General features: G+C 49.9%; 1 protein-coding gene across 6 annotated transcripts in view; it reads left to right on the forward strand.

Moving 5' to 3' along the window:
• Positions 1-4013: 4013 nt before the first annotated feature.
• Positions 4014-24538, forward strand: part of XRN1 (5'-3' exoribonuclease 1) — a 425124-nt gene continuing 404599 nt past the window's right edge. For 4 of the 6 annotated variants that reach the window (XM_063915999.1, XM_063916000.1, XM_063916002.1 and 1 more), the window contains exon 1: positions 4773-4935. In XM_063915999.1, coding sequence (XP_063772069.1) covers positions 4861-4935 — 75 coding nt within the window. In that variant the 5' untranslated portion in view covers positions 4773-4860. The other 2 variants (XM_063916003.1, XM_063916004.1) reach the window with 2 other exon arrangements.

The raw sequence follows: 24538 nt of genomic DNA on the forward strand, positions 1-24538 counted from the left end.
TCGTCACATTGTCCGACTGAACCTGAATGACCTGATCTTTCAGAAGATGTGCCGCTTGTAGAAGACCGTTGTACACGGCTCTTAGTTCCAGAATGTTTATTGGAAGACCGGATTCCAAGCTTGACCACTTTCCTTGGAAGGTTTCCCCTTGAGTGACTGTGCCCCAGCCCCAGAGACTTGCATCCATGGTTAGAAGGATCCAGTCCTGAATCCTGAACCTACTTCCCTTCAGAAGGTGAGGCATTTGTTGCTACCAGAGGAGTGAAATCCTTGCTTTCGGCGACTGACGTATCCTCAGGTGCATGTGAACCGGACCACTTGTCTAGGAGATCCAATTGGAAGGATCGAGCATGAAACATTCCGAACTGCAGAGCCTCGTAAGAGGCAACCATCTTCCCCAGAAGACGAATGCACTGATGAATCGATACCCGGGCTGGCTTCAGGACATCCCGGACCATTGTTTGTATCACCAACGCTTTCTCCACCGGTAGAAACACCCTCTGCACTTCCGTGTCGAGGCTCATCCCCAGGAAAGACAATCTCCTTGTCGGCTCCAAATGTGACTTTGGAAGGTTCAGGATCCAACCATGGACCCTGAGCAGATGAGTCGTGAGAACAATGGACTGCAACAGCTTCTCTCTGGACGACGCCTTTATCAGCAGATCGTCCTGGTATGGAATTATGTTCACTCCCTGCCTGCGGAGAACCATCATCTCTGCCATCACCTTGGTGAACACCCTCGGTGCCATGGAGAGACCGAATGGCAGTGCCTGAACTGATAGTGACTGTCTAACAGTGCAAATCTGAGATAAGCCTGGTGCGGCGGCCAAATCGGAATGTGGAGATACGCATCCTTAATATCTAAGGATACCAGAAACTCCCCCTCCTCCAGACCTGAAATCACAGCTCTCAGAGACTTCATTTTGAATGTGAACTCCCTTAGATAAGGGTTTAACAATTTCAAGTTCAAAATTGGTCTGATCGAACCATCCAGTTTCGATACCACAAAAAGGTTTCAATAGTAACCCACGTTGTGCATATGAGGTGGAACTGGGACAATGACCTCTGACCTTTCCAATCTCTGGACAGCTTCCAGTAGGACAGTTCTGTCTGTCAGTAAAGCTGGTAAGCCTGATTTAAAGAATCGGTGAGGTGGGGTCTCTTGAAACTCCAGTGTGTACCCCTGGGACACAATATCTTGTACCCAGGGATCCAGGCCGGACGACACCCAGACGTGGCTGAAACGTCTGAGTCTCGCCCCCACCTGCCCGTCCTCCAGGCTGCGTGGTCCACCATAATGCTAGGGATTTTGAGGTACCAGAAGCAGGCTTCTGGTCCTGGGAGCCTGCGGGTGCAGGCTTTTTGGATTTTGCCCGCCCACCTCTAAAGAAGGTGGTAGGAGGCTTGGACTTTTTTGTCTTACCGGTCCGAAAGGACTGCGATGCAGATGAAGAAAAAGGCTTCTTTGTAGAAGGCACAGCTGAGGGAAGAAAAGGTGACTTACCCGTGGTTGCCGTGGAAATCAACGCATCCAATGCTTCCCCAAATAGAGCCTGACCTGTGTAGGGTAGGGTCTCCACACTTCTCCTGGATTCCGCGTCTGCAGACCATTGGCGTAGCCAGAGTCCCCTGCGAGCTGAGACAGACATGGAAGATATCCTTGCATTCAGCGTACCCAGGTCCTTCATGGATTCCACCATGAATCCCGCAGAATCCTGTATGTTATGTAAAAATAATTCAATGTCACTTCTATCCAGTGAATCCAAATCCTGTAGTAATGTGCTTGACCACTTTACTATAGCTTTAGAGATCCATGCGCAGGAAATAGTAGGCCTCAGCGCCACTCCTGAAGCAGTGTATATGGATTTGAGCGTATTGTCAATCCTACGATCCGCCGGTTCTTTTAACGCGGTAGATCCAGAGACAGGTAAAACCACCTTTTTCGACAATCTGGAAACAGACGCGTCAACTATGGGTGGGTTTTCCCATTTTTTCCTATCTTCTTCAAAGAAGGGAGAAGCAACCAGAACCCTTTTTGGGATCTGGAATTTTTTCTCTGGGTTTTCCCAGGATTTCAAATAAAGCGTTTAATTCTTTAGACGCAGGGAAGGTTAGTGAGGCTTTCTTATTGACTGTGAAGTAAGCCTCCTCAACTTGCTCAGGTGTTGTGTCTGTAATATTTAACACATCTCTAATGGCCACAATCATTAGCTGCACCCCTTTTGCAAGGGATGCCGCCCCCCTCAGAACATCCCCGTCACCGCCTGCCGTGTCAGAGTCGGTATCCTTGTCATCTTGCATAATCTGGGCAAGTGCACGTTTTTGTGGGTATAAACTAGGGGATTTTGAAGGAATAGGGACAGAACCTGACCAAACTGCCATAGATTTCTTTAAAACCTGAGTTTCAGTCTCAGTATGAGCTACCCTAGTAGAGATCTGAGAGATCATACCCTTAATAGAGGTTAACCACTCAGGCTCATTAATAGGGATCTGAGATAAGACATTACATTCCTGTGCACATTGAATGGATTCCTCCTGAGGGGAAATGTCCTCTGCAGCAAAAGAGACAGAGTCCCTAGACATGGCTATGTGAGACAACAACCACCCACACAGACACACAGGGAAATGTCAGACACAGTTTCCCCCCAAGTATGCCACAGAGAAACACAGAGATTGGAGCCAACCCACACACAGCACTTTATTAGGTAGATACAATACCACTACCTGATGCTTACTGTATACCTTAATAAACTACACAGTATTTACACAGCCCCCCCCCCCCCCTTCTACAACCCCCTGGTACCGCACAGGATAGCTGGAGTTGCTTGGAGGGACAGCTCTCCCTGTCAGCGTCTCTGTAGAGGATCTGCAGCCAGGATAATGGCACTGAACGCTGCTGGGTCCGCTTTGAGAAGCTCCGTCCCCTTAACATGGTGCTGCTTCCCGCTCTTCAGTGTTTTATACTGGCCTGAGGATTGTTGCTGGCAGTGTAACCAAGGTCCCTGACAGGCTTGGGACCAGTGTAGGGTATAGGCGCTGGCTCAGGGCACCCCTCACAGCGCTGCACTATGTACCGCTGAGCCTCCGGAGCGCAGTTAATACTGCGCGCCTACTCTGTTGCCGCCATCTTCACACCGGCTCTCTGCTTGCCAGGGGGGCCGATGACTCACTCGCTATCGGAATCTTCTGGCTCTGTAAGGGGGTGGCAGCATGCTGCAGGAGTGAGCAGTCGCCTGGGGTGGCTAACGATCATCACCCTCAGGAGCTCAGTGTCCTGTCAGCAGAGATAGTGGCTCAGACCCCTCAGGGTGGACACTACTCCCTCTTAATCCCACGAAGCAGGGAGGCTGTTGCCAGCAGCCTTCCTGTGCCTAAATAACACTAAATAAATAAAACTAAAGAAGCTCTAGGAGCTCCCGTAGCTGTGACCGGCTCCTCCAGGCACAGTTTCTAAACTGAGTCTGGTAGGAGGGTCATAGAGGGAGGAGCCAGCCCACACTCTCAAACTCTTAAAGTGCCAGTGGCTCCTAGTGGACCCGTCTATACCCCATGGTACTAATGTGGACCCAAGCATCCTCTAGGACGTAAGAGAAAAGGGGGCTCTACCTGGTGTAGTGGCACTACTGTGCGGCGTAATATGAATAATAGAGACTACTGTGCACCGTAGTACGAATTGGTATTATTTTGTGGCCACACCCCTTCCCCATGAAGCCACGCCCCTATATATTTTCCGCGCGCCTGCCCGTATCTTGTATTGGGGGGGGGGCACCAATGCCGTTTCTTGCACAGCGTATAAATGCCTAGTTACAGCACTGATGTGAATCATTGCACTGCATGAAGTGTAAGTTTTTATAAACAAGTTGAAAAACATTCAAATTTCAAAAAGTGTCAGCAATTTTGGCAACCGTATATATGGAATCGGTATGTTTTGCCAGCACACGGGATGCCAGTTGTAAGTATACCGACAGCAGCATCCCGTCTAACGGAAGCGAGTCTGCTCGCCACACTTCAGGCGGATGTCGGGATTCCGTTAGTCAGTATTTCACCGGCTGTCGGGATTCTGGCGTCGGTCTCCTGAACGCCAGGATCCTGACAGCAGGAATTTTAACTGCAACTCCCCTGAATCAATCCTGCGTTTGCCCCCTGAAGCCTGCATCGCCCCCTCCTTCATCCTGTGTGTCTCAACCTGCAAAGGGAGGCTGCAGCAGACACCTGCACCGTGGTGAGGAACTTCAATTCGGCAGACGCGGCGAGCCGGCGACATAACTTCGAGTGAAAAAAAACAACCGACAGCGGGGAGGGTCATATATATCTCTTAATGGTACTCAGTACCCCAACACGTGCATCACTGCCGCTAGGCTACGCCACCATCAGCAGACAGTTGAGGCTAGCTAGATCCAAGTGGCCTAAGGGACCTTTTCCGTCAGGCGGAGGAGCCACGACCCAAGGGGGGGGGAACTAGGCCAGCGGGACAGTTGCTCTACTATCCCCGCCACCAACTATTACCTTTAGTAATTAGGTGGCGAGCGAAGCGGAGCGAGCCACCGAGCCCGAAGCGTGGCCAGCGAAGCGAGCCCGCGAGGGTACTTTTCGGGTACCCTGTTCGGCCGTAGCTCCTCCCCCTGGTGACGTGTCTCCTCCCCTATGTACGTCACAAGGTCCCTTCTCCCACTCCGATATAGAACCACCCATCAGCAAGCAGACACTGCCGGGTGTACAAAGATGGCGGCTCTCCCCATGACGCGCTCCTTCAGCCACAGCATGACGTAAGGGCACCGCGCCGGATGTGACGCTAGGGAGTTCGGCGGCTGGTGTGTGTGAGACTCTGGTTGCAGCTGCTTGGTACCGCATAGTACCAGGATGGGCGTTCCCAAGTTCTACCGCTGGATCTCTGAGCGGTACCCGTGCCTCAGCGAGGTGGTGAGAGAGCATCAGGTACAGTGCCGGCGTGACGTCATCCGGTGACGTCCTGTCAGGGCATATGTCTCCCCCTCCCCCCCCGGGTGCTGCTGTCAGCCCGACTCTTCATTATACAGGGCACAGTAAGGCACTCAATGTACGGGGCTCATGGCTATTATGTGCAATCATACACTGGCCCAGAGTTAGCAGACTCCAAACCCAGCCACTTACCCCCCTTCCCACCAGGGTCAGATTAAGGCCAGTGGGGGTCCCCACCAATAAAAGTGAGTGCACCCCGCCTATGTCAAGAGGGTGTCAGGAAGAGAGAGAGGGTGGAGAACGAGAGAGAGGGTGTCAGGGAAACAATGAGAGAAAAAGAGTGTCAGAGTGGGGGAGAAATAGAGAAAGTCTCAGGAAGAGAGTGAGAGAGGAACAAAAGAGAGGGGAAGAGAGAAAGAAGGTGTCAGAGAGGGACAGAAAGACAGAATGGGGATGAAGAGAGGGAGAGAGCCAGGAAGACAAAGGGGTATATTCAATTGAAGTCGAAAACTGCCGTCTGTCGAAAAGACGTCAGTTTCTGACTTTTTAAGGTCGAATCCTGATTCGACCTATTCAATATATCCCTAAATTTTTCGACAAGTCAATGAATTCGACTTGTCGAAAAGCACGTGTATCGGCGGAATAGCTGCCGATCCACGTGCTTGTGTCGAAAACGGGGCTGGCCTGCTTTTCGACCACCTCAGTCCGACATCAAATGATGTCGGACTGAGATGCGGACCCAGAGGAGGAGAGCCGCAGGGAGACGGGGCGGGGCAGCTGGCGGGCATACAGGGGAGATCATCGCTGCAGCAGGGTGTCACACAGCCACGCCGCTCACGGCAGCTTCCACGCGGCTCCAGCACGCTTGGGTGGACACTGCCGTGAGGTCGGGCGGCTGTGTGACATTCTGCTGCAGCGCTACTGTAGCGCTGATCTCACTTGTAAGCCCGCCGGCTGTCTCCGCTTGTCTCCCCGCAGCTCACCCCCCCTCTCCTCCACTGCGCCCCTCATCTCAATTCGACTTGAAAAAGTCGAATTGAGATGAGATTGAATGGGGTTATCGGAATGGATCCGACTTTAATTGAATATACCCCAAAGAGAGGGAGGAGTAGCGAGTCAGGAAGACAGAGAGTGAGAGGGGGAACAAAAGAGAGCGGATGTCAGGGAGGGAGAGAGTCAGGAAGACAGAGGGGGACCAAGCGGGAGAGAGGGAGAGGGTGTCATGGAGAGGGAGTCATGGAGAGGGAGGAATAAAGCAGGAAAAACACTAACCTGTTAGGCTACAACAGTATCATGTCACTGATGGGGGCTGACACTTCACAATGTTAGGCCCCGCCCCCTTCCCCATAAACCCGCAAATCGTGGCATTATGTCCGCGAGGTGGCGGGACTAAGTGCAAAGATAGAGACAAAGCTGTCTCTGTCTCATAGATAAAATCCTTCTGTGCTGCCGGATTAGTCAATGGCAGCCAGGAAGAGTACAGGGGGGCCGGATCGGGGTCAGTGTTTGCTGGAGTGGGGGGACCCCTGGACGACCTTAATCTGATTCTGCTGTGTAAGCTATTTTAATTACCTCCACACAGTTCAAACAAAATATACATGTGTTCTTTCTATTTTCACCCCTCTGTTTCCTGATATTAGTGCTTTTACTGAATCTTACAGCTGGCTATTATGCACTTTTTATATGTACAGTAGCACTTATCCTCATTTATCAACTTCCTGTTTCCCTATAGGTAGTAAGCTTGCCAGCAGGGCCCTTTTACCTCTGTCTGTCAATACCCAGTCTTGTTTTATTACTGTGTACCAAATTGTAAAGCATACAGGATATGCTAGCCCTATATAAATAAATTAGGATATTCGATCCAGTTTGAGGGGTTTTCTACACTTACCCCAGCTTCACTTGCAGGGGACGTGAACACGAGTATGTCCACAGTCTTATGGAGGCCTTAAACCAGCTGGGTGACATTGATGATTAGCAAGCAGTCGGGGAATTGGTGAAAAAAAAAAAGGCATGTTGATAATCTTCGGCTCACCGACCTCAATAATTGTTTTGGTTAGAATTGGCAAGTCAAGGTTTTCCCAGATTCCCTGACCCAGGCATCAGGAGAATGGGGAATTTCCACGACACTGTGCTTATGTGTGGCACATTTAATGCTCCCACTGCACTTCAGACTCAGGACATTCTTTATCAAAGTTGATATTAACCACTTACCTGGCATTGTCCATGTGATGCGACTGGAGCAAGGTGTACATTACCTGGCCTGGTCGCATAACATGCGAGTCGCTGCCAGCCATGTCCCCCGTCGTCTGGAAGAGTATATCCGTTCTGGACAAGTGCAGAATGGATCTGCTCTGACTGCCTAAATGCCCCGGAGTGATGTGGCGGTCTGTGACTGCCAATATCACTTCTGGAATTGCACTCCAGAATGCTGTGCCGTCGATATTCTGGAACGCAGGCTCCGGGAAGCACAGTGCGAGGAGGGGAACGTCGTTCCTCTCTCTGCGCAATGTGGATGGGGAATAATAATAAAAATACATGGTACTCCGGATGTGTGTGATGGTGGGGGGGATGGGTTGTTAGAGGCATAGGGGTATATTCAATTGAAGTTGGATCCATTCCGACTTTCATTTGTCGGAATGGATCCGACCTGGGCTATTCAATGCTATCTCAATTCGACTTTTAAAAATGTAGAATTGAGATTTGGGAGGGGAGACGGGGGAGAGCAGCGTCCCAGCCGCTGCTCTCACGCCCCCATCTCTGCTTCTCCCCATCCCCGCATCACAGCCGCCGCTCACGGCAGCGTCCACCCGGCTCCAGCAAGCGAGGTTTCGCTTGCTGGAGCCGGGTGGACGCTGCTGTGAGCGGCAGCTGTGTGACACATCCTCCGGCGCTGCTCTCCCCGTCTCACTTTGACTTATTTTTAAAGTCAAATTGAGATGGTCGAACAGGGGGCCAAAACCTGTCGGTGTTGGCCCCGTTTTCGACACAAGCACACGGATTGGCAGCTATTCCGCCGATCCACATGCTTTTCGACAAGTCGAATTCCTCCACCTGTCAAAAAATTTGGGGTTAGATTGAATAGGTCGGAACTCCTTCTGACCCCAAAAAGTCGAAAACTGCCCTCTTTTCGACAGACGGCAGCTTTCGACTTCAATTGAATATACCCCTTAGTGTGACAAAAAAGGGACTTTCACAGGGAGGCTGTTTTTATAAAACATGCATTTTTTGTTTGTTTTGCTACTAAAGGTGTGAGGGTAGGGGGGCCAATCCCGGGATTCCCAAGATTGTTTTGTTTCCTGTGTGGCTGCTCCCGCCCTGCCCACATAACTCGCCATACTATATAGGAGAGAGGGTGGGTCACTTCCTCTGGGTTCAGCAAGTAACGGGCGTCTGACTGTGCAGCGTGACTTCTGACTTCACGTCACACAGCGCAGGGGGAGCCGGGCAGTGTCTGAGCCTCCTGAGGACGCTGAACGCTGCCTAGCATTAAAAAAACAAAGGGCCGCCTGATACCGAAATCCCGGGATTGGAGCTTCCAAATCCTCCCGATCCCGGGATTGGTCACCCTAGGTGTGAGGTTATTTGATTTTAAGACCACTGGTTGCTCTATTGCCATTGAGGGGTGGGAAGTTATTTTATAATGGGAGCTATGGACACTGGGGATGGGCGGAGGGGTGTGTGCAAAACACCCCGTAGATATATATATTTCTCTAACGTCCTAGTGGATGCTGGGGACTCCGTAAGGACCATGGGGAATAGACGGGCTCCGCAGGAGACATGGGCACTTTAAGAAAGAATTTAGATTCTGGTGTGCTCTGGCTCCTCCCTCTATGACCCTCCTCCAGACCTCAGTTTGAATCTGTGCCCGGACGAGCTGGGTGCTGTTCAGTGAGCTCTACTGAGCTTGCTGTAAGAAAGTATTTTGTTAGGTTTTTTTTTTTATTTTCAGGGAGCTCTTCTGGCAACAGACTCCCTACATCGTGGGACTGAGGGGAGAGAAGCAGCCCTACTCTCTGCAAATAGGTCCTGCTTCTTAGGCTACTGGACACCATTGGCTCCAGAGGGATCGTACACAGGATCTCACCCTCGTCGTCTGATCTCAGAGCCGCGCCGCCGTCCCCCTCGCAGACAGAAGCCGGGTAAAAGAAGCAAGAAGACTTCGAAATCGGCGGCAGAAGACTCCAGTCTTCACTGAGGTAGCGCACAGCACTGCAGCTGTGCGCCATTGCTCCCACACACAACCACATACTCCGGTCACTGTAAGGGTGCAGGGCGCAGGGGGGGTGCCCTGGGCAGCAATTTAGGACCTCTTTGGCAAAAGTTTGCATATATACAGTTGGGCACTGTATATATGTATGAGCCCCCGCCAAAAAATTGTATATTAAAGTGGGACAGAAGCCCGCCGCTAAGGGGGCGGGGCTTCTTCCTCAGCACTCACCAGCGCCATTTTTTCTCCACAGCTCCGCTGAGAGGAAGCTCCCCAGGCTCTCCCCTGCAGATACACGGTAGAAGAGGGTAAAAAGAGAGGGGGGGGCACATCATTTGGCGCAAAAAGCAATATAACAGCGGCTACTGGGTTAACATTAAGTTACTGTGTTATTCCTGGGTTATATAGCGCTGGGGTGTGTGCTGGCATACTCTCTCTCTCTCCAAAGGGCCTTGTGGGGGAACTGTCTTCAAAAAGAGCATTCCCTGTGTGTGTGGTGTGTCGGTACGCTTGTGTCGACATGTTTGACGAGGAAGGCTATGTGGAAACAGAGCTGGAGCAAATGAATGTGGTGTCTCCGCCGACGGCGCCGACACCTGATTGGATGGATGTGTGGAAGGTTTTAAATGATAATGTTAATTCCTTGCATAAAAGGTTGGATAAAGCTGAAACCTTAGGACAGTCAGGGTCTCAGCCCGTGCCTGATCCCATGTCGCAGAGGCCGTCAGGGTCTCAGAAGCGCCCACTATCCCAAATTGTTGACACAGATACCGACATGGATTCTGACTCCAGTGTCGATTACGATGATGCAAAGTTACAGCCTAAATTGGCTAAATCCATCCGTTATATCAGAGGTTCTCAAACTCGGTCCTCGGGGGCACACACAGTGCATGTTTTGCAGGTAACCCAGCAGGTGCACAGGTGTATTAATTACTCACTGACACATTTTAAAAGGTCCACAGGTGGAGCTAATTATTTCACTTGCGATTCTGTGAGGAGACCTGCAAAACATGCACTGTGTGTGCCCCCGAGGACCGAGTTTGAGAACCCCTGCGTTATATGATTATAGCAATTAAGGATGTGTTGCACATCACAGGGGAAACCCCAGTCCCTGACAAGAGGGTTCATATGTATGGGGAAAAAAGGCAGGTGGTGACCTTCCCCCCCCTTCACACGAGCTAAATGAGTTATGTGAAAAGGCTTGGGAATCTCCAGATAAAAAACTGCAGATTTCCAAACGGATGCTTATGGCGTATCCTTTCCCGCCAACGGACAGGTTACGCTGGGAATCCTCCCCTAGTGTGGACAAAGCTTTAACACGCTTATCCAAGAGGGTAGCCCTGCCGTCACAGGATACGGCCACCCTAAAAGATGCTGCGGATAGAAAGCAAGAGGGTACCCTGAAGTCCATTTATACACATTCAGGTACCTTACTAAGGCCGGCAATTGCGTCGGCCTGGGTGTGTAGTGCTGTAGCAGCATGGACGGATACCTTATCTGAGGAACTTGATACCTTAGGCAAGGATACTATATTAATGACCCTGGGGCATATAAAAGACGCTGTCCTATATATGAGAGGTGCTCAAAGAGACATTAGCCTACTGGGCTCTAGAATAAATGCAATGTCGATTTCTGCCAGAAGGGTCCTGTGGACTCGGCAATGGACAGGTGATGCCGACTCAAAAAGGCACATGGAGGTTTTATGTTACAAGGGTGAGGAATTGTTTGGGGAGGGTCTCTCGGACCCGGTCTCCACAGCTACTGCTGGAAAGTCAAATTTTTTGCCATATGTTTCCTCACAACCTAAGAAAGCACTGTATTAACAAATGCAGTCCTTTCGAATACAAAAAGGCAAGAAAGTCCAAGGTGCGTCCTTTCTTGCCAGAGGCAGGGGCAGAGGAAGGAAGCTGCACAACGCAGCTAGTTCCCAGGAACAGAAGTCCTTCCCGGCTTCCACTAAATCCACCGCATGACGCTGGGGCTCCACAGGCGGAGCTAGGCCTGGTGGGGGCGCGTCTCCGAAATTTCAGCCACAAGTGGGTTCACTCCCAGGTGGATCCCTGGGCAATAGATATTGTGTCTCAGGGATACAAGCTGGAATTCGAAGAGATGCCCCCTCACCGATGCCTCAAGTCGGCCCTGCCAGCTTCCCCCTTAGAGAGGGAAATAGTGTTAGCTGCAATTCACAGATTGTATCTTCAACAGGTGGTGGTCAAGGTTCCCCTCCTTCAGCAAGTAAAGGTTTATTATTCGACCATGTTTGCGGTACCGAAACCGGACGGTTCGGTCAGACCCATATTGAATTTAAAATCCCTGAACATATACCTGAAAAGGTTCAAGTTCAAGATGGAATCGCTCAGAGCGTGTCATCGCAAGCCTGGAAGGGGGGGATTTTATGGTGTCTCTGGACATAAAGGATGCATACCTTCATGTCCCCATTTATCCACCTCATCAGGCGTACCTCAGATTTGTGGTACAGGATTGCCATTATCAATTTCAGACGTTGCCGTTTGGTCTCTCCACGGCACCGAGAATATTTACCAAGGTAATGGCGGAAATTATGGTACTCCTGCGGAAGCAAGGGGTCACAATTATCCCATACTTGGACGATCTCCTCATAAAGGCGAGGTCCAGAGAGCAGTTGCTGATCAGCGTAGCACGCTCTCTGGAAGTGTTACGACAACACGGCTGGATTCTAAATATTCCAAAGTCGCAGTTGATTCCTACGACTCGTCTGCCCTTCCTGGGCATGATTCTGGACACAGACCAGAAGAGGGTTTATCTCCCGATGGAGAAGGCTCAAGAGCTCATGACACTGGTCAGAAACCTATTGAAACCAAAACAGGTGTCGGTGCATCACTGCATGCGAGTCCTGGGAAAGATGGTGACATCATACGAGGCCATTCCCTTCGGCAGGTTCCGTGCGAGGACCTTTCAATGGGATCTACTGGACAAATGGTCCGGATCACATCTTCAGATGCATCGGTTAATCACCCTATCCCCCAGGGCCAGGGTGTCTCTCCTGTGGTGGCTGCAGAGTGCTCACCTCCTCGAGGGCCGCAGATTCGGCATTCAGGACTGGGTCCTGGTGACCACGGATGCAAGCCTCCGAGGGTGGGGGGCAGTCACACAGGGAAGAAATTTCCAACGTCTGTGGTCAAGTAAGGAGACTTGCCTCCACATCAACATCCTGGAACTAAGGGCCATATACAACGCCCTACACCAAGCGGAGTCCCAACTTCGCGACCACCCGGTTCTGATTCAGTCAGACAACATCACCGCAGTGGCTCATGTAAACAGCCAAGGCGGCACAAGGAGCAGGGTGACGATGGTAGAAGCCACCAGAATTCTTCGCTGGGCGGAGAATCACGTAAGCGCACTGTCAGCAGTGTTCATTCCGGGAGTGGACAACTGGGAAGCAGACTTCCTCAGCAGGCACGACTTCCACCTGGGAGAATGGGGACTTCATCAAGAAGTCTTCGCGCAGGTTGCAAGTCGGTGGGAACTGCCACAGGTGGACATGATGGCATCCCGCCTCAACAAAAAGCTACAGAAGTATTGCGCCAGGTCAAGAGACCCTCAGGCGATAGCTGTGGACGCACTGGTGACGCCGTGGGTGTTCCAGTCGGTCTATGTATTTCCTCCTCTTCCTCTCATACCCAAGGTGCTGAGAATCATAAGAAAAAGAGGAGTGAGAACAATACTCATTGTTCCGGATTGGCCAAGGAGGACTTGGTATCCAGATCTGCAAGAAATGCTCACAGAGGACCCGTGGCCTCTGCCTCTAAGACAGGACTTGTTGCAACAGGGGCCCTGTCTGTTCCAAGACTTACCGCGGCTGCGTTTGACGGCATGGTGGTTGAACGCCGGATCCTAGCAGAAAAAGGCATTCCGGATGAGGTCATTCCTACGCTGATAAAGGCTAGGAAGGACATGACGGCTCAACATTATCACCGTATATGGCGAAAATATGTTGCTTGGTGTGAGGCCGGGAATGCCCCTACGGAGGAATTCCAGCTGGGCCGTTTCCTTCACTTCCTACAGTCGGGAGTGACTTTGGGCCTAAAATTGAGTTCCATTAAGGTCCAGATTTCGGCCCTATCCATTTTCTTTCAAAAAGAACTGGCTTCTCTGCCTGAAGTTCAGACGTTTGGAAAGGGAGTGCAGCATATTCAGCCCCCTTTTGTGCCTCCAGTGGCACCTTGGGATCTTAACGTGGTGTTGAGTTTCCTGAAATCACACTGGTTTGAACCACTCAAGACGGTGGAATTGAAATATCTCACGTGGAAGGTGGTCATGCTACAAGCCTTGGCTTCGGCTAGGCGTGTGTCAGAATTGGCGGCTTTGTCGCATCAAAGCCCTTATCTGGTTTTCCATGCGGATAGAGCAGAATTGTGGACCCGCCCACAATTTCTGCCAAAAGTGGTTTCATCCTTTCATATAAACCAACCTATTGTGGTGCCTGTGGCTACTACTGACTTGGAGGATTCCGAGTTACTGGATGTGGTCAGGGCTTTGAAGGTTTATGTAGCCAGAACGGCTAGGGTCAGGAAAACAGAATCTTTGTTTATCCTGTATGCTTCCAACAAGCTTGGGGCGCCTGCTTCAAAGCAGTCTATTGCTCGCTGGATCTGTAACACGATTCAGCAGGCTCATTCTGCGGCTGGATTGCCGCTGCCTAAATCAGTTAAGGCCCATTCCACAAGGAAGGTGGGCTCTTCTTGGGCGGCTGCCCGAGGGGTCTCGGCATTACTGCTTTGCCGAGCGGCTACTTGGTCAGGTTCAAACACCTTTGCAAAGTTCTACAAGTTTGATACTCTGGCTGAGGAGGACCTTGTGTTTGCTCATTCGGTGCTGCAGAGTCATCCGCACTCTCCCACCCGTTTGGGAGCTTTGGTATAATCCCCATGGTCCTTACAGAGTCCCCAGCATCCACTAGGACGTTAGAGAAAATAAGATTTTACTTACCGGTAAATCTATTTCTCGTAGTCCGTAGTGGATGCTGGGCGCCCGTCCCAAGTGCGGACTTCTTCTGCAATGCTTGTATATAGTTATTGCTTAAATAAGGGTTATGTTATAGTTGCATCAGGGTTGATCTGATGCTCTGTTGTTGTTCATACTGTTAACTGGGTAAGGTTATCACAAGTTATACGGTGTGATTGGTGTGGCTGGTATGTATCTTGCCCTGGATTACCAAAATCCTTTCCTTGTACTGTCAGCTCTTCCGGCACAGTTTCTCTAACTGAGGTCTGGAGGAGGGTCATAGAGGGAGGAGCCAGAGCACACCAGAATCTAAATTCTTTCTTAAAGTGCCCATGTCTCCTGCGGAGCCCGTCTATTCCCCATGGTCCTTACGGAGTTCCCAGCATCCACTACGGACTACGAGAAATAGATTTACCGGTAAGTAAAATCTTATTTTTTAAAATAAAACATTTGAATGTATTATTACAAATATTTCTGCAGCGGAGTACTCTGTGATTTCACAGGGAATTACATTGGGGGTGTAGAGTTGGATCTTGATCCGAGGCACCAACAGGATAAAAGCTTTGACTGTTCCCAGGATGCATAGCCCCGCCTCCTCTATATCCCCGCCTCCAGGCACTGGAGCTCAGTTTGTAAGTTGGTGCCTGCAGTGCAGGCAGCTAACAGGGCAGCAGCCCTGAAAAGAGCTTTTTGAAGAAAGAAAAAACTTCAAGGGCCGCAGCACAGGCACTTAGAAGTGCTATATGTCAGTATGACATGTCGTGCTGCGGCTCCCTCACCTCCCCCAGCGGCGCTGTATACTCCCGCGCCCTGGTTGCTGGGTATTTACAGTGGAGGGCTCTGGTCTCATCAGGCACACATTCGCCGCTGCTCTCCTGGTTCGTGTGGCCACATCTACAGGGAGGAGGTAAGAGGGTCCCCCAAGTGGGACCCGCTGAAATCGCGATCTGTCACGGTCTCTAGGGGACGGACCGCGCGCTGGCGTGGACACTGGCTGTACAGGGACCCCACTAGACCACCAGGGCAAGGGGCACAGGTCGGATTTATTAAAATCTGTTTCAAATAGGCCCCGCAGTACCCGGTGGTGAAGTCCAGCAAGGGGATAAGGCTCTGACCTGTAGCCCCTCCCCCAGGCGCCATTTACTGCAAATGTTTCCACCCTGGAGCTACATATTTCTCTCTTCCTCACTCCCTGTCAGCTTTTGGGCGCCATTAGACACAAGCTGAGCTGATTCTGGGACTGCTGGGCAATGTCTCCTCTGTAAAGCCGCCTGTATCATCAGCGCTGTGCATTTACAGGACATTTAAGTAGTCTACATGTCATTTAGACAGTGTTAGTTAAGAAAAAGTGCATAACTTCAGGGTTATTTAGTACAAGTACCCTGTGATATACATCCAGTCTTTACTGTGCATTGTTATATCTGTATATGTAAACATAGTTTCTCTATCGTCCTAAGTGGATGCTGGGGTTCCTGAAAGGACCATGGGGGGGTAGCGGCTCCGCAGGAGACAGGGCACAAAAGTAAAGCTTTTACAGGTCAGGTGGTGTGTACTGGCTCCTCCCCCCATGACCCTCCTCCAGACTCCAGTTAGATTTTTGTGCCCGGCCGAGAAGGGTGCAATTCTAGGTGGCTCTCATAAAGAGCTGCTTAGAGAGTTTAGCTTAGGTTTTTTATTTTACAGTGATTCCTGCTGGCGACAGGATCACTGCAACGAGGGACAGAGGGGAGAAGAAGTGAACTCACCTGCGTGCAGGATGGATTGGCTTCTTGGCTACTGGACATGAAGCTCCAGAGGGACGATCACAGGTACAGCCTGGATGGTCACCGGAGCCACGCCGCCGGCCCCCTCACAGATGCTGAAGCAAGAAGAGGTCCAGAATCGGCGGCTGAAGACTCCTGCAGTCTTCTTAAGGTAGCGCACAGCACTGCAGCTGTGCGCCATTTTCCTCTCAGCACACTTCACACGGCAGTCACTGAGGGTGCAGGGCGCTGGGGGGGGGGCGCCCTGGGAGGCAAATGAAAACCTTTAAAAAGGCTAAAAATACCTCACATATAGCCCCAGAGGCTATATGGAGATATTTACCCCTGCCTAAATGTACTAAATAGCGGGAGACGAGCCCGCCGGAAAAGGGGCGGGGCCTATCTCCTCAGCACACGGCGCCATTTTCTGTCACAGCTCCGCTGGTCAGGAAGGCTCCCAGGTCTCTCCCCTGCACTGCACTACAGAAACAGGGTATAACAGAGAGGGGGGGCAAAATAAATGGCAATATATAAATATAAAAGCAGCTATAAGGGAGCACTTAATCATAAGGCTATCCCTGTCATATATAGCGCTTTTTGGTGTGTGCTGGCAGACTCTCCCTCTGTCTCCCCAAAGGGCTAGTGGGTCCTGTCTTCGTATAGAGCATTCCCTGTGTGTCTGCTGTGTGTCGGTACGTGTGTGTCGACATGTATGAGGACGTTATTGGTGTGGAGGCGGAGCAATTGCCAAATATGAGGATGTCACCTTCTAGGGGGTCGACACCAGAATGGATGCCTTTATTTGTGGAATTACGGGATAGCGTCAACTCGCTTAAGCAGTCGTTTGCCGACATGAGGCGGCCGGACACTCAATTAGTGCCTGTCCAGGCGCCTCAAACACCGTCAGGGGCTGTAAAACGCCCCTTGCCTCAGTCGGTCGACACAGACCCAGACACAGGCACTGATTCCGGTGGTGAAGGTGACGAATCAACCGTATTTTCCAGTAGGGCCACACGTTATATGATTTTGGCAATAAAGGAGATGTTACATTTAGCTGATACTACAGGTACCACTAAACAGGGTATTATGTGGGGTGTGAAAAAACTACCAGTAGTTTTTACCGAATCAGAAGAATTAAATGACGTGTGTGATGAAGCGTGGGGTGCCCCGATAAAAAACTGCTAATTTCAAAGAAGTTATTGGCTTTATACCCTTTCCCGCCAGAGGTTAGGGAGCGCTGGGAAACACCTCCTAGGGTGGACAAAGCGCTAACACGCTCATCAAAACAAGTGGCGTTACCCTCTCCTGAGACGGCCGCACTTAAAGATCCATCAGATAGGAGGATGGAAAATATCCAAAAAGGTATATACACACATGCAGGTGTTATACTACGACCAGCTATTGCGACTGCCTGGATGTGCAGTGCTGGGGTAGTTTGGTCAGAGTCCCTGATCGAAAATATTGATACCCTGGACAGGGACAATATTTTACTGTCGTTAGAACAAATAAAGGATGCATTTCTTTATATGCGTGATGCACAGAGAGATATCTGCACACTGGCATCACGGGTAAGTGCTATGTCCATTTCGGCCAGAAGAGCTTTATGGACACGACAGTGGACAGGCGATGCGTAGAGGAGTTATTTGGGGTCGGTCTATCGGATTTGGTGGCCACGGCTACGGCCGGGAAATCCACCTTTCTACCTCAAGTCACTCCCCAACTGAAAAAGGCACCGACCTTTCAACGCAGCCCTTTCGTTCCTTTAAAAATAAGAGAGCAAAGGGCTATTCATATCTGCCACGAGGCAGAGGACGAGGGAAGAGACAGCAACAGGCAGCTCCTTCCCAGGAACAGAAGCCCTCCCCGGCTTCTACAAAAGCCTCAGCATGACGCTGGGGCTTCGCAAGCGGACTCGGGGGCGGTAGGCGGTCGTCTCAAGAATTACAGCGCGCAGTGGGCTCACTCGCAGGTAAATCCCTGGATCCTGCAGATAATATCTCAGGGGTACAGGTTGAAATTAGAGACAGAGCCACCTCGCCGTTTCCTGAAGTCTGCTTTACCAACGTCCCCCTCAGAAAGGGAGACGGTTTTGGAAGCCATTCACAAGCTGTATTCTCAGCAGGTGATAGTCAAGGTACCTCTTCTACAACAAGGGAAGGGGTATTATTCCACTCTTTTTGTGGTACCGAAGCCGGATGGCTCGGTAAGGCCTATTCTAAATCTGAAGTCCTTGAACCTGTACATAAAGAAGTTCAAGTTCAAGATGGAGTCACTCAGAGCAGTGATAGCGAACCTGGAAGAAGGGGACTTTATGGTATCCTTGGACATCAAGGATGCGTATCTCCACGTTCCAATTACCCCTCACACCAGGGGTACCTCAGGTTCGTTGTACAAAACTGTCACTATCAGTTTCAGACGCTGCCGTTTGGTTTGTCCACGGCACCTCGGGTCTTTACAAAGGTAATGGCCGAGATAATATTTCTTCTTCGAAGAAAAGGCGTATTAATTATCCCATACTTGGACGATCTCCTAATAAGGGCAAGGTCCAGAGAACAGCTAGAGATGGGTTTAGCACTATCTCAAGAGGTGCTAAAGCAGCACGGATGGATTCTGAATATTCCAAAATCCCAATTAATGCCGACAACTCGTCTGCTGTTCCTGGGGATGATTCTGGACACAGTTCAGAAAAAGGTTTTTCTTCCCGAAGAAAAAGCCAAGGAGTTATCTGACCTGGTCAGGAACCTCCTAAAACCAGGAAAGGTGTCTGTACATCAATGCACAAGAGTCCTGGGAAAAAATGGTAGCTTCTTACGAAGCAATCCCTTTCGGCAGATTCCATGCAAAGGGATCTGTTGGACAAATGGTCAGGGTCGCATCTTCAGATGCACCTGCGGATAACCCTGTCGCCGAGGACAAGGGTATCCCTTCTGTGGTGGTTGCAGGAGGCTCATCTATTGGAGGGCCGCAGATTCGGCATGCAGGATTGGATCCTGGTGACCACGGAGGCCAGCCTGAGAGGCTGGGGAGCAGTCACACAGGGAAGAAATTTCCAGGGAGTGTGGTCGAGCCTGAAAAAGTCTCTTCACATAAGCATTCTGGAACTAAGAGCAATCTACAATGCTCTAAGCCAGGCGGAACCTCTGCTTCAAGGAAGACCGGTGTTGATCCAGTCGGACAACATCACGGCAGTCGCCCATGTAAACAGACAGGGCGGCACAAGAAGCAGGAGGGCAATGGCAGAAGCTGCCAGGATCCTTCGCTGGGCGGAGAATCACGTGATAGCACTGTCAGCAGTATTCATCCCGGGCGTGGACAACTGGGAAGCAGACTTCCTCAGCAGACACGACCTTCACCCGGGAGAGTGGGGACTTCATCCAGAAGTTTTCCACATGCTATTAAACCGTTGGGTAAAACCAATGGTGGACATGATGGCGTCTCGCCTCAACAAAACACTGGACAGGTATTGCGCCAGGTCAAGAGATCCGCAGGCAATAGCTGTGGACGCGCTGGTAACACCTTGGGTGTACCAGTCGGTATATGTGTTTCCTCCTCTGCCTCTCATACCAAAGGTATTGAGGATTATACGGCAAAGAGGAGTAAGACTAGTGGCTCCGGATTGGCCAAGAAGGACTTGGTACCCGGAACTTCAAAAGATGGTCACGGACGATCCGTGGCCTCTACTTCTGAGAAGGGACCTGCTTCAGCAGGGTACTTGTCTTTTTCAAGAATTACCGCGGCTGCGTTTGACGGCATGGCGTTTGAATGCCAGATCCTAAAAGGAAAAGGCATTCCAGAAGAAGTCATTCCTACCTTGATAAAGGCAAGGAAGGAAGTCACCGCGAAGCATTATCGCCGTATTTGGCGAAAATATGTTGCGTGGTGCGAGCAGCGGAGTGCTCCGATGGAGGAATTTCAACTGGGTCGTTTTCCTACATTTCCTGCAATCAGGATTGTCTACGGGTCTCAAATTGGGATCTATTAAGGTTCAAATTTCGGCCCTATCAATATTCTTCCAAAAAGAATTGGCCTCAGTCCCTGAGGTCCAGATTTTTATCAAAGGAGTACTGCATATACAGCCTCCTGTGGTGCCTAAGGTGGCACCGTGGGATCTAAATGTAGTTTTAGATTTCCTCAAATCCAATTGGTTTGAACCACTAAAGAATGTGTATTTGAAATATCTCACATGGAAAGTGACTATGTTACTGGCCCTGGCTTCGGCCGGGAGAGTATCTGAACTGGCGGCTTTGTTTTATAAAAGCCCTTATTTAATTTCCCATTCGACATAGGGCAGAGCTGCGGACGCGTCCGCATTTTCTCCCTAAGGTGGTATCAGCGTTTCACCTGAACCAGCCTATTGTAGTGCCTGCGGCTACAGACGACTTGAAGGACTCCAAGTTGTTGGACGTTGTCAGAGCCTTAAAAATATACATTTAAAGGACGGCTGGAGTCAGAAAATCTGACTCGCTGTTTATACTGTATGCACCCAACAAGTTGGGTGCACCTGCTTCTAAGCAGTCGATTGCTCGTTGGATTTGTAACAAAATTCAACTTGTACATTCTGTGGCAGGCCTGCCACAGCCTAAATCTGTTAAGGCCCATTCCGCAAGGAAGGTGGGCTCATCTTGGGCGGCTGCCCGAGGGGTCTCGGCATTACAACTCTGCCGAGCAGCTACGTGGTCAGGGGAGAACACGTTTGTAAATTTTTACAAATTTGATACCCTGGCAAAGGAGGACCTGGAGTTCTCTCATTCGGTGCTGCAGAGTCATCCGCACTCTCCCGCCCGTTTGGGAGCTTTGGTATAATCCCCATGGTCCTTTCAGGAACCCCAGCATCCACTTAGGACGATAGAGAAAATAAGAATTTACTTACCGATAATTCTATTTCTCGGAGTCCGTAGTGGATGCTGGGCGCCCATCCCAAGTGCGGATTATCTGCAATACTTGTACATAGTTATTGTTAACTAATTCGGGTTATTGTTTAGGAAGCCATCTTTCAGAGGCTCCTCTGTTATCATACTGTTAACTGGGTTTAGATCACAAGTTGTACGGTGTGATTGGTGTGGCTGGTATGAGTCTTACCCGGGATTCAAAATCCTCCCTTATTGTGTACGCTCGTCCGGGCACAGTACCTAACTGGAGTCTGGAGGAGGGTCATGGGGGGAGGAGCCAGTACACACCACCTGACCTGTAAAAGCTTTACTTTTGTGCCCTGTCTCCTGCGGAGCCGCTACCCCCCCATGGTCCTTTCAGGAACCCCAGCATCCACTACGGACTCCGAGAAATAGAATTATCGGTAAGTAAATTCTTATTTTTACTTAGTAGTCCAGTTACTTGGTATTGCTAGTCCAGTGCAGTTTTATTGTTTGTAATAATTTCTGCATTGTAGATGCGACTGTGTGTGCTAATAGCTGCTGTGTAGTCTATATTTCGTGTATCTCCCACATATTGCTTTCCCTATATTCTGTACCCTGAAGGGGCTAAGTGCATCAGGGGTATCAATTGATATAGTATCTCACAGGATATACTACTTTTTTATTTTTCTCTGTGTGTTGGTCACCATGGCCCTCATTCCGAGTTGATCGCTCGCTAGCTGCTTTTAGCAGCATTGCACACGCTAGTCCGCCGCCCTCTGGGAGTGTATCTTAGCAGAACTGCGAACGAAAGATTAGCAATTCTGCTATTAAATATTTACCTGCAGTTTCTGAGTAGCTCCAGACCTACTCCTAGATTGCGATCACCTCAGTCTGTTTAGTTCCTGGTTTGACGTCACAAACACGCCCTGCGTTCGGCCAGCCACTCCCCCGTTTCTCCAGCCACTCCTGCGTTTTAGCCTGACACACCTGCGTTTTTTAGCAAATCCCGGAAAACGCTCAGTTTCCGCCCAGAAACACCCACTTCCTGTCAATCGCTCACCGATCAGCAGAGCGACTGAAAAGCGTCGCTCGGACCTGTGTAAAATTGCATAGTTTTGTGTGAAAATACTTAACACGTGTGCCCTGCGGCCCATACGCATGCGCAGAATCGCCCATTTTTAGCCTGATCGCTATTCTGCTAAAAACGGCAGCGAGTGAACAACTCGGAATGACCACCCATATACCTCTTAGATTCTCTGTTTGTGCTCTGCTTTGCAGTCACACTGGAGGTAATTCAGAGTTGATTGAATCAGCAAATTTGTTAGCAGTTGGGCAAAACCATGTGCACTTCAGGGGGGGCAGATATTACGTGCAGAGAGGGTTAAATTTCGGGTGGGGTGTGTTAAAACTGAAATCTGAATTGCAGTGTAAAAATAAAGCAGCCAGTATTTACCCTGCACAGAAACAAAATAACCCACCCAAATCTAACTCTCTCTGCAAATGTTATATCTGCCCCACCTGCAGTGCACATGGTTTTGCCAAACTGCTAACAAATTTGCTGCTGCGATCAACTCTGAATTACCCCCCACTATACAGGGGGGGTTTTGTCAGGTATTTTGTCTGCTTTTATTGTACTATTACACCCTAAGGTTACGCTTACAAATAATGTCTGCTAAACAGGGTGATAGATCCATGGCTGATCCTGCACCATGCAATGCTGACACCACGGATTGCTCAGAGGAAAACATTGCAGCTGAGGGTTCAGGTAAAGGGGGTTCTATACCCCTCAGTCAGTCTGCAGCATCGGTGCACACCAAGACCCACCTTGGGCTGCTTTTTCTAATTTACTGACTACGCTAGTATCTAGACTTGCGCCCCCTGTGGGACCTCCTGTGCCATTACAGCCACATATTGTCCCTTTAGTTAATTCGCCATGGGCAGATAATCTGTCCTCTCAGTTACAGCAATTAAATCAGTCTTTGGCAAAACAAAAACCTAACCCTCGCCCGCCTAAGACCAAGGGGTCCTCTAAGCGGGCCATTACTTCCTCACAATCCACACATGTTTCGGATACTTCATCCGATGAAGATGGCGCATATACTGATCGCTCAGACACTGATGCAGACGCTTCTGATGGGGAATCTATTACACAAGTGGATGTTTCTGACCTCTTGGAGGCTATCAGACTGATCCTTCAAATTGATGATGAAGTAGAGCCTCCAGATTCTTCTATGGGCGGAACGCCGTCTGCCAGTCATATCGACAGTGTTCATTCCGGGGGTTCTTGACTGGGAAGCGGACTTCCTCAGTCGTCAGGACGTACACGCCAGAGAGTGGAGCCTTCATCCGGAAGTATTTCAACTCCTAGTGGATAAGTGGGGACTACCAGATGTAGACCTGATGGCGTCTTGACACAATCACAAGGTTTCGGTCTTCGGAGCAAGGACAAGGGATCCTCAAGCAGCGTTCGTGGATGCCCTGGCAATTCCATGGAACTTTCGGCTGCCATACGTGTTCCCTCCGGTGTCACTCCTGCCCAGATAAGAACAATAGCTCCAGCGTGGCCCAGACGGCATTGGTTCTCAGACCTGCAGGGTCTCTCGATAGAGCGCGTCCTCTTCTACCTCCGCAACACCCAGACCTCCTCGTTCAGGGCCCTTGTGTCTACCAGGATCTGGCCCGACTGGCTTTGACGGCGTGGCTCTTGGAGCTTCAGTTCTGAGGGCCAAGGGATTCTCTGAGGCAGTCATTCAAACTGTTTAAAGCCCGTAAACAGTCTTCGGCTCTGATTTTTTAAACAATTTTTAAATAGATTTTTTTTTAGTGAGACGATTTGGACAAGAGTGGGATCACAAACGACCTACGCAGAGGTCATCTACAGTGTGAACTAACAGCCCATAACAAAGTATATATAGAATAAACATCTGGGCCTACTGAACACAGATCAGAATATACAGTATATCTACACTTGTAAATAATAAAATAGATGTTGCAACTCCATTAAGTCGTCTACACTTTTTTCCTTTTTTCCGAAATGTAACAACAAAACAAAAACAATTAAAAAACAAGGAGTCACTAGAGCTACTAAAGCTCTTATGACAGTACCATATCGAGAACAAAAAAGAGGAGAGAAGAAAGAGAGAAGACGGAGGAGAATATAAGGTAAAGAAGAGAGGGGGGGAATCAATCCGACTGGTAGCCTAAAGTCCAGACAGTAAGTCCGGACAGCTATAGGGTTTTAAACTAGTCTAGTATATATTAAAGGGTGAGCCATCACCTTAAGTAAAAGCCAGTGGGATGTTATAAAAGGAGGTCCATGGACTCCAAACTTTAATGAATGACAGAGAAGAGTTCTTCAGTATACTAGTGACATGTTCCTTTGAGTAGATATGCCATATTTTAGCTATGATCGCGTCTAATTTGGGAAGTTCCGGGGACCGCCATTGCGCTGCTATACAACATCTGGCTGCCAGGACCATATGAGTGAACAACCTATTTTGGTGACGCGTAAACTCAGGAATATCCATTGATAGAAGGAAATAGCCGGCCCTGAAAGGAATAGGGATGGATAAAATCGCAGAAGCCAAGGCCGCCACCTCCCTCCACGAGGGAACCAGAGCTGGACAAGTCCACCAAATATGTAGGAACGTGCCGTCCATTTTTCTACATCTCCAACACAGTGGGGAAATCTCAGGATTCATTTTGTTAAGTCTAGTTGGAACATAATACCACCTGTCGAAAAGTTTATAGGCGTTCTCCTTCAATCTTACGCACAGAGAGCTAGAGGCCACTCTGGAATAAATTGTAGACCAGTC

The sequence above is a fragment of the Pseudophryne corroboree genome, chromosome 4, assembly GCF_028390025.1.
Source record: "Pseudophryne corroboree isolate aPseCor3 chromosome 4, aPseCor3.hap2, whole genome shotgun sequence".
NCBI classification, from domain to species: Eukaryota; Metazoa; Chordata; class Amphibia; order Anura; family Myobatrachidae; genus Pseudophryne; species Pseudophryne corroboree.